Genomic DNA, 12483 nt, shown 5'->3' with positions numbered 1-12483 from the left:
GCGACACGCCTGCACGTGAACTGCAGAGAAGGAAACACGTTACCACATCTCCACTGAACACCGTCAACACACCAAATCATTAACAGCCTGGAACGTATGACACATATATCCATATCTGCAGAGTGATGTTGACATTTGAGATTAAACCAGACTCCAGCGCGTCTGCAGGTTTACTTCTTAACTTACAGAATATTAACTATGTTGAGATTTTCCAAACACTATGAGAAAACATGGGTGGACGTTTGGAGAATTCTGGGTTTGACACAGTCTTGTGTACGATGGTGTAAAAGGAAGTGAGCCACTCTGATGACTTCTTAAAGGGCCAGTGTGTAAGATCAGGTTCTATCGGCTATAAAATAATCCTACTGATGTTTTCACTCGTGTGTTTCATCTGAATTGTATGAATTGTTGTTTTCTTTACCCTTGAATGGGTCTTTTACATTTAAATACTTTATGTTTAAATACTTTATATTTAAATACTTTATATTCAAATAATTTAAATAAAAATTCTTTATATTTAAATACTGTATATTAACAAGAGGAGCGGGTCCCCTCTCTCTCTCTCTCTCTCTCTAGGGCAGCCATGTTTTTACAGTAGCCCAGACAGGACAAACTAGATGTCAGTAAATTCTACACACTGAACCTTTAAAGTCAAGTATATGTTTTACTTGAATGAATAGAAATGAAAACGTGAAACAGATCAAACTGACTTCCTCGTTGCCTCCATTTTACTGTCAGTCGAGGAGGACGCTCAAAATGGCTGCCAGAAGATAAGCAAGGAAGGAGAAAGTAACTCACTAATGAATTCACTCCACGTGGATTAAGTACAAAATTTAAAATATAAATTATCGTGTGAAGACGAGGAGGAGCTCGTGTTTCTGTCCAACCACCGACCGACCTTCAGTTCAAGTTCAGGCGGGAAACTTCTGTCTGTAAAATCCTTTAGACTCAGAGACGCTGACACACGTCACCGTGGCCTCGTTTCTGATCAGGTCTGATGAGACATTGAAAACTTTGCCACATGAAAAAGTATTAGATGTTTGAAGCTGAAGACGCTGAGGAGAAACCCGATTACGCCCTGAACTCTGCTTCTTTCCTGCTTTTTGTTCAGACACTTTCTGACCTCACGTAGAAAAGGACGGACTTTTTTAAGAGCCGTGTAAAGACTGGTTAACGAGATGTGATTTAGAAATATCATTTAGAAAGGATAACATGTTTTATGACATCTGTATCTTCCAATCTAAATGTTTAAATGAGTTTTCTGTCTAAGACCGTTTCCACCTCATGTTTATCATCGCTTAACGAGGTTTTTACATTCTTAAAACCTTGAAAACTAAAATCAAAAAGCCCCAAATCCTCGAATCATTTAGCTTTAACTCGTTTTTTTCAGCAACTGCTAAATATTTCTCCGGTCAGTCTGAAGATGTCTAACATTTAAAAAGGCCTTGATCGTGCAACAAAAGGTAGAAACACTTTTTAGAACTCAGAAGGTAAATGCTCTCTTACTGGGGAGGCCGAGCAGCGACTCGAAGTCCCGACACTCGGCGATACCGGCGCTGTTCTCGGCACAGGCGTGCCACAGGTTTTCAAACTGCCTCTGGGAGATGATGACAGAGCCGGAGACGGAGGAGATCTTCCAGTAGTCGTTGGACAGCGAGGCTCCGGTCACCAGCCAACTGATGATGCACATGATCAAACCGGTCGCTTCCACAGCAGTCGACATGACGGCAACTTTTCCAGAAAACTCTTGAGATGAAACAGCAGAGACCCTCCGAGGAACAGAAACCCGAACAGAAGCCTTTACAGCGTGTAGCGGCAGGAGGTCACTGGTCTGGTGTCAGGTCTTCGGTTTGTGTCGGACGCTCCGGTTTCCGTGCTTCTTGTCAATCTGACGTCTGTGGCTCGTACAGGAGGACTTTACACTCTGAGAGGGGCCATAAACCTCTGGGAGCCGCTCCCTGTGCCCCCCCCCCCACGCCTCCCACCTGTATCGATCACGGTGATGACACTGAGTCTCAGACACACCTCAGTTCACCTGAAACTACACAGCCCCGCTTGTCCTTCACGTAGAGAGCTACAGAAAACACAAGGCTGCAGACAAAGTCCAACAGCACAAAAAACATCCTGGACAGACTTCCTTTGTGCTCAGGGGCTTGTTCTTCCATTGTTTGTTCTCCTCTTCCTCTTCGTCATCATCATTGGGTTTCTGCTGTCTGAAGTATTCACCTAGCAGATCCTCTTCCTGACCCTCTCCTGGATCTCGGTGGTCTCATCCTGGTGGGTGACCCTCACCAAGGCTCATGGTGAATGTCTTGATACCAGTGGGCTCCATCCCCTCTGCTGGCCTGTGTTGATGGCTCAGACCTTATTCTCTCCATCCAGTTCAGGAGAGTCCTGATCATCCTGCTCCTCTTTGTCCCTGCTCTATTACATCACATTACATTTAGCTGACGCTTTTATCCAAAGCGACTTACATTTTTAGAACACTCATCATTTTATGAGGGGCCATCTAGGGGTTCAGTATCTTGCCAAGGACACTTAGGCATGCAGATGGGATAGAGTGGGATTCGAACCGGCAACCTTCTTGTTGCAGAGCACCCGCTCTATCCCCTAGGCCACGCTCTGACACGAGACGGTAACTTGTGTGATTTTCTTTGTTCCACAGTAGCAGTGAGTTGTCTTAGTGTCCTGGGGCCTAGTGGGGGGGATATATGGAGCGGATGTGGACAGGCACAGAACACCAAGTCTCTGGAGGTAGCAGGTCGTACACTTACCAGAAGGTCAGCGGTTCGACTCCCTCAGTCTTCCTCATTCTGCTTGCCGAAGTGTCCTTGGGCAAGAAACTGAGCTGTGTACGATTCATGTGTGTGAGAAGTTCGACACGAATACGATCAGTTTACCAAACACTGTAAGAACTGTGAGCTTGTTCAAGTGCGTTTGCACGGAGCTGAATTGAAACAGTTTTTACCATGAAACGTTAGAACTGACGCTTCCCACCCGGCTGCTCGGTTTCATCTCCACATCCACAGATCTCCTGTCGCTGTTCATCCTTCACATCGTGCAGCTGAGAAAAGGAGAAGTCGTCTGTGATGTGTTTTAGGAAGTTAAAGGACAATAAACATTGTGATGTCCAGATGGAGTTCAGATCCTCCCCCACTGTTTCAGAATAAGATTTCCTGTCTAAACTTTCCTCGCCCTAAAAATCAAACCTAAGCTTGACCAGTGGCTTTGATCTGACCCTGTGTCGTGACCTTGTGAACATGGACGGTGAATGAACCGGTGGAATAAACAGGGCCGTGGACAGTCACATGAATGTGTTGGGCCGCGACAGGCAGATGTGTTGTGTGTCTGCTGGTTTCAGGGAGGTTGTGTGTTATCGTTTTATGGCTGGTGACAGTTAATGTTTGATCATCATCAGAGTCCAAAGTCTCTTCTCCTCTGAATGAAGCTGAAAGTAAAGATCAGACTGAAACTCACTCACTGTCATCACACGTTTACACAACACACCTCTTCATTCTTTTCACGTCTTTGTACTAATGTTATTGGATAATACTGATATGAATCTATCCCTGTGTATTGATCACATTATTTCTTTGTCTTATTATTATCAACTTTCTGTCTTATTTCAAAACTGCTTTACTTCCTTCTCTGTAAAACTCCTCTGTGTGTGTGTGTGTGTGTGTGTGTGTGTGTGTGTGTGAGAGAGAGTGTGTGTGTATGTATGTGTGTGTGGGTGTGTGCGTGTGTGTATGAGTTGTGTGTGTGCTTGTGTGTGTGTGTGTGTCTCTGTATGTGTGTGTGTATGTGTGTGTGTCTCTGTATGTGTGTGTGTGTGTGTGTCCCTCCTGAACATTAAACAGGCAGAGACAAAACTACACTGGACTGAGACTGCAGGGAGAGGTGGCGTGCCTTGACTTTGCTGACCACTCTGTCTCTCGTTCAATGTACAGGAAGGCCTCTGTAGGAGAGGACATCCTCTGCTTCACTGTTAAAGCCAGACTACAGGTGCTGCCAACTAAATACAATCTTGCATTGTGGTACCCTAATAATCATCACCCACACTGTATAATGCATTCTAATCCCAACCAACATTTAGAATCCATTGCTCATATTGTTAATGGCTGTAATAAGTACAAAGGACTCTATATTGCACGCCATGACCACATCGTCGACCTCATTTCCTGTACTGTTAAGGGAGTATTCCCCCCACATGTGTCAATGTACAAACACTCTCGACTAATGCCAGATTGGTTTAACAGTTCTGATGATGTGTTCTGTAACATCCCTAACACCCCTGATGTTGTTTTCTTGGACCAGGTTCAAAGGGAGGTAGTAGTCCTTGAGGTAGCCTGTGTCTATGACCTCTATATGGACATAGCCTTCCTTGACAAGTTGACCAAACACCAGCCCATTGTTGCTAAAATGAGAGACCTAGGCTATACATGTAAGCTGGTAATATTGATATTTGGAAGTCTGGGGCATGTCCATAAGCTTTCGGTCAGTGGACTACGACTGGCAGGACTTAGTAAGACAAGGTCTAAACAACTAGAAAGCTCTGCTCTGTATCAGCTGCTCTAGGTCGTCTTGTGTTTGGCGTAGGAGATGTTTCTTGTACCCATGAGTCACTGAGCTCAACCTCTGAGAAATGTTTGAATCCTTTTTGTATGAATATGATTGGTGGATTCAAATAAATTATTTAAATGTGTGTGTGTGTGTGTCTGTGTGTGTTACCAGGATGTTTTATGGGTGAGAGAAGAACTCCATTTGATTTGGATCCAGATTTTTTTTATTATTTTCTTCAACATTGAGAGATTTGATCATATTTCGCTGGTTCCTCAGAGAATCATTCAAGATCCTGACGTTCAGAGGAGTGATATTCATGACTGAGTGTGTGTGTGTGTGTGTGTCTGCCTCTGGTATTTATGAGTGTGTGTGATTCAAGCAGCAGTTATTGACAAATCACATTGTGACATAATGCAGGAAATATCAAATCTGATATATTCCAAATATCAAAATGAAAAGCTGCTGTTTGTTACAATATGGAAGAAATGGTTTGCTGTTGCAGCCTGAGCAGAACACACACACACACACACACACACACACACACACACACACACACACACACACACACACACACACACACACACACACACACACACACACACACACACACACACACACACACACACACACACACACACACACACACACACACACACACACACACACACAGCATCATCACCAGGTGTGCTAGTCTGTCCCTTGGCCCTCAGGCTGTTGACTTCAGGTCGGACCGGCTCTGCAGCTCGATCCATCGCAGGAACAACATGAAGCTGCTTCTGTGTGTGGAGCGACGGATCAGAGCCTGAAACTCTGAGAGACTTCTGGACAGGACTCTGGATTAAATGCTGGTTTCTGGGCAGTTCACGTGCAGGTGACTGGTGGGTTTCGGACATGGTGGACCTGACCGGGGACCAGACCTTCGTCCTCCTCTTCCTCTGGAGCCGAACGCCGCGGTCATGAGACTGAGGAGGACTGTGAGTCTGCTGCAGATGATGATCGTGGTCCTGCTGGACGGTGAGTTCACTGTGGAGACACTTCCATTTCCCTCCTCACAGCTTCAGGAGCAGGTGAGGAGACCCGCCACGAAAACAAACTCCTCAAACGGATTCCCACACAAAACGATATTACAGATAAATGTGCAGAATATGATGCTTTGTGCTGTTGTGCGATCGATGTGTTTTAGTTTTTAGTGTGAGGCGTTGTGCTGTTGTGCGATCGATGTGTTTTAGTTTTTAGTGTGAGGCGTTGTGCTGTTGTGCGATCGATGTGTTTTAGTTTGTGCTGATGAATCAGGATCCAAAGTGAAAATCATTGTTTGTGTGAACAAACCTCAGAATTCAGCAGAAGCAGAAAAGATGTCAAAGATGGTTTCTGTCATTTCAGGTCGGAGGTGCAGAGAGAAAGTCTGAATGTATTAAATGCAGGGTAGCTCCGTGGGGATTTTGTTTTAATTTGAATTTCCAGCAACATTTGAACACGTTTTAGAACTTTTCTATCAGCTTCATCCACAGGACTATCTCCACTGCTACAGATTTATGTTCTAGAGTCGCTTCAACACAGGAGCTGTAAACGCTGCTGGTCCCGTTTGAGTCTGAAACTCTGAGGATGTTTTATTCTGAACAAGCAGAAACTGATGACGTAGACGTCGCCAGCTTCCTGTCACATGACCTCCTTCCAGAAGAAAGCAACCATCAGCCTCAGCTTCTGGAGTAGAAACAACATGGAGGCTCAATGTAACTGAGCCGCTTCACTAACAGCTGTTCAGTTCCATTCTGTGTTTTACAAAGATGTTATTACAACAATCTGCAACAACTGCTAACGACCGAACATGTCCTGATTACACACATGCCCAGTGTATGTGAGCGCTCACGTGATTTGTGTGGACGAGGATTAAAAAGCACTTTGTTTTCAAACCCAAAGAACAGTCCAGTGGATGAAGCCTTGCTCTTGTGTTTAGCATCTTTTAGCTCAGCACGATAGTTTGGCTTGTTTAACACTCGGTGAGGAACAGGTCCCGTAGCGATGATTCACGATTCCTTCTGCCCAGTGGCTCTGCCGCCTCGCGGTCACTGGGCGTCAGAGATAAGATTTAAAATGGAGACTCGTTGTGACAGCAGGGGTTTGGACGCTGTCGGCTCCTGACGCAGTCTCCATGGACTCCACAGACATGAGACACACCCTGAGGTGGCGCCCCCTGCAGGATTCATGCAACACCTCAATTCTCTACTCTGTCCAGTTCCAAGGGTAAGTTACACAGAAACTCTACTTTATTTAGTTTGATCTCATTATCTCTACTTACTTCAGCACAAAATGTGTATTAATCCGTCACTGTCCATCATTTATCTGCAGCAGGATGATGTGCACAGTTGCACTGGAGCCTGACAGAGCAGTAACATCTTAGTAAAGTATTGAGTCCTGTAAGAACAACGAGAACAACAAGAAAATATACAAAACCCTCAAGCATCAGTGTGACTGAGCCTGAACCCCGGCCCAGGGTCCGAACAATAACCCTTTATTTCTAATTTGGAAAATGAAGTTTGTCTAACTCACTATGTGGACGACTGGATGCACCATGTGACCTTCACTGGATTAGTGTCAACAAAGGAAACTTAACAGTGTGTAGATTCTCAGGCAGCTTCTGTTTTCAGTGATTCCTTTTGGATTCTCTATGTTGACTTGTGATGCACATCACATGCATTGATGTTCTCAGAAATTGTGACTCACCAGGATCTAAAAAATGTCTCTGTGTTGAAATTTGACTGAGTTGATCCAGAATCTGTCAAAACTATAAACAACCTGCTCAAACCCTAACCCTTTTATCACCAACACAGCTAAATAAAAACAAGCCCAAAGAAAAGCTCCATCTTGAAATGTATCATAGATCTAAAGGAAAGTTTTACTACGTGTGTTTGTGACTGCAGCTGCAGCAGTGAAGTGGTTAGACAGGATGAAATATGTGAAACATGCAGCTGAAGCAAACCTGTGGGTGTTTCTACATTTAATTATAACTTTAATCAAACAGCCGCTCCAATGGATCTCAGCGGGTGTGTCTGTTCTGATGCTTCACTCCTCACCCAGGAGTTTCTCCTTTAATTAGGTTTCAGTTAAATTCCTGTGGCTGTTTGGACACAGGAATCAAACCCTCTGTTTTAAAGTGAGCATCACTGCTGCTCATCTCAAGGCTCACTGTGGAGGAGGCTCCAGCTGACTGGCACAGCCAATCAGATCCCTGGATCAAAAGGGGGTAAACCAGGGGCACATGAGCGGAGCTGCAAAGCTGGAGGCCACCTGAAGTTGACCTCTGAAATCTGATGACACCTGGTCAAGAATCTGACGAAATTCTCCAGTTACATACAAATGTGAAAAAACATGTTTGTGAGGTCACAGCTTAATTGACCTTTGACCTCCAAACTTTAATCAGTTCATTTCTGAGTCAACTGAACCTTCTAACCACGTTATGAAGAAATTCCCTCAAGGTTTTCTTAAGATAGCGTGTCTGAAACATAATGCCTCTGGCCACTAGGGGTCGCTGCTGCTGAGTCTGTGTGTCTGGTTCCCTTCAGGGAGTTTGAGCTGACGGTGCTGGACGGCAGCTGGGTGGATGCTCCTGAGTGCCATCTGATTCAGCACACACACTGCGACCTGACCCTTGACCTGGGCTCCGACTCAGACTACAACATCCACGTCAGAGGTCAGTGCGGGTCGCAGCCCTCAGCCTGGGCGGAGCTCCGCCGACCCTTCAACCGCAGAGACAGTAAGGACCTGGTCACACTCACACGGTCATAACTGAGGTTTGTCCTCACGTGGACTAGAACTCCGACCTGTGACATCTGCTTCACATTAGGATCCGTGAGGCCGCGCCCTAATGGTGCGTTCACACAAACACAATAAGATTAGAAACAAAGACAAAGACGCAAATAGATTCAAATTACACGTCATTCACTTTGAAATATTTGAACTTGAAGCGAAACATTTCTGAGATGGGATGTCGCGAAAGCCAATCAGGATTGAGGATGAAACCAATCAGAGGCGGGTCCTGGTAACGATGTGAGCCAGCAGGTCATCATGCTGCTCAGCCGAGTGTGCGCCTCCTGCTGGTCTGTGGACACACACTCGATCCAGCTAAACAGGGTTGTGAGCTCCCCCCCCCCCCCCGGTGGCTGGCTGCAGCACAGGCCTCCTCCATGTTAGCAGATGGGACATAGCCCTTTCCTCCATTTTATGTAGTTCATATCACAAAGGATCAGTCTTTACATGTGAAAGATGGCAGCGCATGCTTCAGAGATATTTTGGCTTCGTCTCTGGAGGAAGTGGAGACGTCTGAGGTCAGAAACTGAAGAAGCATGAAGAAGTGAGGGTGTGACTCTTGACTCTTGTGCTCAGCCGTCCTGACGGTTCCAGAGATGAAGGTGTCGGCAGCGGTCCAGGGTCTTCACGTGGTGTTTGAGAAGCTTCCTCTCACTGCCCTCGTCATGGTGACGGTGTGGAGAACAGGCGACGAGCTGCAGGTCAGTGTTTACTTCATGTCTTCCATTTCTCTTCCCTTGTTCCAGTTCATTCTGGTTCATCTGTCACGTTTGAGGAAGGAGATAGACCCAGGATGTAGAGGTTATAAACAAAAAGGTATTTAATATAAAAAGAGTCTTTCAACAAGACAAAAACAAAACATGAACACTAACAGGAACCACTGGCGACAAGGCCCACGGAGAACAAGGGAGAATAAGCAGGGGAAGCTGGACGAGACAAACCATCTCTGACGACGTGTAGAAACGAGTAACGAACCGACTTAGGGCTTGGGGAACACAGAGGCTTAAATAGAGACACAGGGAAGGCTGGGGTAACTAGCCACAGGTGCAACACATGAGGACTGGGAAAGACAATCACCAAGACAGGAAGTGACACACCCGAGAAGTTGGAACAACACACAAGGAAAGCAAGACTACAAAATAAAACAGGAAACAGAAAACACAAGAGACACAACTCCACAAACTAAAATGACCAAACGTCACATCATCCCTCCCTTCCTCTCCTGTTGGCCCCTGAACCCTGTCCAGCTTTGTTCTCCTCTTTTTTACTTCCCTTTGAATTGCTCCTACCTTCTTCCATTTACACGTGTACTTTGCAAACTTACTTTTCTTTTACATTGGAAACATTTTTTTGAACAAAATAGTGAAAGAACAGAAAGTAGAGGACCGTCCCTCGAACAGCTGGAGATACTTAACTGTATTTGTTTAATTTCTTAGCTTGTTTTTTACGATCCATCCATTTCTCTCTCTCTCTGTTCAGGCTCAAGTCTACTCCGTGACAGCTGAGGAGGCAGAGCTGGAGGTCGCCGCCCTGCAGGAGGGAGAGAGGTACTGCGTCCGAGCGCAGAGCTTCATGGGAACACAGCTCCAGAGCAGCAGCACTGACACCCAGTGTGTGTCCATCACAGGTGCACACACAAACATACAAACACACACGCACACACACACACACACAGAAATTCTTTCATTAACATGTTCTTATTTTCTAACAATATCCTGACTTTCAACAATATTCCATAGTCCATTTTTTTTAAATAAAGCCCTCAAATTGCTCTACTTTGCTTCAGAATGAGATTTTTTTACATGTTAAAATTAGATACAATCTGTATATTGACTGTCCTCACGTTACCAATAAAAAACCTCAACTTCCGTGTTTTTACTTTTGCATTTTTGAGTAAATCTCCTCCAGAAAGTGTTTCTAATGAATCACTTTCAAACTGAAAGAACAACCATCAGGTTCCTGAAGTGTTTGTGGCGTTGAGATCCCTGCGATAAAAGGAATAATAGAAAATCATTTTTGTCCAAAGATAATTCAAATGAACTGTACAATTCATGGACGACGTAAAGCCCATAACTAACCAGTTGTCTGTTTCCCGACAGGTCCAGACGCCACGTGGAGGAGTCCGACCACCGTGACCGTGACCGCCATCATCATGGCCGGCCTCCTGTTCGCTGTGTTCTGGTTCATCGTTCACTGGCGTCCAAACATCTGCCAGACGTGTTTCCATAAAGCGCCACTGCCCGACTCACTGGTCAGTTCAAAGTAACTGGAATACATGAACCATCGAAACCATGATTTTACTTTTATTACACCTTGATAGAGAAGGGTCACAAGGAACCAGGAAGGTCGGTAGATTCAGCACATGATCGTAACCAGGAATCAAAACAGGATATTTACACCCATGTAGTACCTCCTCTAACCACTAGGCTGCTGGGTCACACCATGATTCTGTAAACCAAACAAATACGATTTATTCATTAAACAACCTATTTAAACATTTTAGATTGTTCTTTCCATTTAATAGATTTTTTGTTTGTATTAATCAGTTTTGTAAAAAACATTTGATGCTATTAAAGCAGATGATGCATTTAATTAATTTTCCTCACAGCAAGATGTTTGGGACGTTCGCCTCCGGATGAGCCGCCAGCAGCTGGAGGTTTGGGAGCGGAGCTGCGTGGTGCAGAGCATCAAACCCGAGCACCAGGCCTCAGAGACTGGCACTGGGTTTGTGTCCCTTCTGGAGGAACACAGTGGTGACCTCCTGCTCACTGTGGATGTTGTGGAGTCGTTTCACCCTCAAAGACCTCAGGACTGGGTTGTCCTGGACCTGCAGGAGACCCCCCCTGTGGTCGGGCAGTGTCCTGTTCCCAGGCAACACATGCAGACTGTGGGTTAACACCCAGGTCACCGCCAGGTCGTCAGGTCGTCAGCTGCTTGTTGTGTTACTTTTGTCCACTATAGTTTCATCACATTTGATTTTGCTTTGTTTGTTGACTGTGATTTTGTTTGACGGTTATTTGTGAAACACTTTGTAAAGGTTCTTAAACAAAGTTATTCTTCTTGTTTCTTGCTGTGATTATTTAATATTTCTCATGTGTCTTTGGAGTTTTAAAATTTGTGTCACTATCAAGTTCTGTGCTCTGTGTACTTTATTTTAAAATTGTGTAAACCTCATGTTTGTACATGTTGAACTAATATTCCCTTTTATAGGCGACATTTTCTTTTGCCATCACTTTTGAATGATGTTGTATTATTTTATTTGCAATCTGATTTGAAAATGATTTGAGCGGCTAAGGGGGCGAGCGGTCGTCCTTAAACCAGCAGGTTGGTAGTTCGACCCCGAGTGTCCCACATCTGCCTGCTGAAGTGCCCTTGGGCCAGATACTGAAACTTTAAATGACCTCGTAGATGTTGATGAAGTCGCTTTGGATAAAAGCTTCTGCCAAATGACAGGTAATAATAATAAATTACATTTTAGAAAATAGCTTTTTGTCTTTGAAGATTTTCTTGTTTTTGTCGTCTTCATGAAGCTTTTTGTAAAAGCTATTTTGAAAAGTGCTGTATGAATAAAGTTATTATTGTTATTATGTGTTGGTAATTGATTTTATTTTTCGTTTCAGGATGTTGAGCTCCCCTTGCTGGTCATGAAGCTGTATTACAGTACCTACACCAGTCTCCATGTTAGTTAGCTGAGCTCCTCCTCTCTTCAGGATAAACACCTGTGAGTTTTGTGGAGACTTTACGATGATGTTTCTAACACGTGACAGATGCAAACATTTAAAATAAAACAAACACACACACTAAATATCTGTTGTCGATTATGATACTTCCTTTATATGTTCCTCCAGATAAAGTCCGGAACAAATTCTGTGGAAATCCTCAGAAAATATTTGAAAACGACTCTTCAGCAACTTTGATTAGAATAAACTGAAGGTCAATGAACTGATGGATTATTGTCAGTGATGGTCGAGTATCTGAAGAGAAATATTATATATCAAGAAGACACAACAGTGATTGGATAATTATTAACCTGACTCACACAAATAAGAAAAGTTCAATTCCTTGTTACCAGCCGGTTACACATGAAATTCATGTTTTCATAGAAAATATTAA

General features: G+C 44.3%; 2 protein-coding genes across 3 annotated transcripts in view; one reads left to right on the top strand and one right to left on the bottom strand.

Moving 5' to 3' along the window:
• cldn15la (claudin 15-like a) overlaps positions 1 to 1901 on the bottom strand; it is a 2799-nt gene extending 898 nt beyond the window's left edge. The window contains exons 1-2 of the mRNA XM_062404622.1: positions 1507 to 1901; positions 1 to 20 (exon numbers count right to left, since the gene is read on the bottom strand). The exon at positions 1 to 20 is cut by the window's left edge and continues 145 nt beyond it. Of these exons, the coding sequence (XP_062260606.1) occupies positions 1 to 20; positions 1507 to 1723 (237 nt within the window). The 5' untranslated portion in view covers positions 1724 to 1901. The remainder of the gene's footprint in view (positions 21 to 1506) is intronic.
• Positions 1902 to 5322: 3421 nt separating this feature from the next.
• Positions 5323 to 12158, top strand: crfb16 (cytokine receptor family member B16). 2 transcript variants are annotated; one of them, XM_062404618.1, is made up of 8 exons: positions 5323 to 5577; positions 6681 to 6807; positions 8127 to 8317; positions 8947 to 9071; positions 9850 to 9997; positions 10470 to 10621; positions 10979 to 11823; positions 11991 to 12158. In XM_062404618.1, exons 1-7 carry the CDS (start codon positions 5520 to 5522, stop codon positions 11264 to 11266), a joined length of 1089 nt encoding a protein of 362 aa, XP_062260602.1. In that variant the 5' UTR covers positions 5323 to 5519; the 3' UTR covers positions 11267 to 11823; positions 11991 to 12158. The 2 variants fall into 2 exon arrangements, with proteins under 2 accessions (XP_062260602.1, XP_062260601.1); XM_062404617.1 differs by having other exon boundaries at positions 6678 to 6807.
• Positions 12159 to 12483: the final 325 nt, after the last annotated feature.

The sequence above is a fragment of the Platichthys flesus genome, chromosome 14, assembly GCF_949316205.1.
Source record: "Platichthys flesus chromosome 14, fPlaFle2.1, whole genome shotgun sequence".
Lineage (NCBI taxonomy): Eukaryota > Metazoa > Chordata > Actinopteri > Pleuronectiformes > Pleuronectidae > Platichthys > Platichthys flesus.
Note: the sequence above shows the minus strand (reverse complement) of the source record. Positions and strands in the feature narration are given on the sequence as shown.

Excerpts from the sequence above, each read along its gene's own strand:
- crfb16 (XM_062404617.1), top strand. The coding sequence starts at position 5,520 with ATGAGACTGAGGAGGACTGTGAGTCTGCTGCAGATGATGATCGTGGTC. Across the intron at positions 9,072-9,849 it reads GAACAGGCGACGAGCTGCAG|GCTCAAGTCTACTCCGTGAC; the intron begins GTCAGTGTTTAC and ends CTCTCTGTTCAG. Across the intron at positions 9,998-10,469 it reads CCAGTGTGTGTCCATCACAG|GTCCAGACGCCACGTGGAGG; the intron begins GTGCACACACAA and ends GTTTCCCGACAG.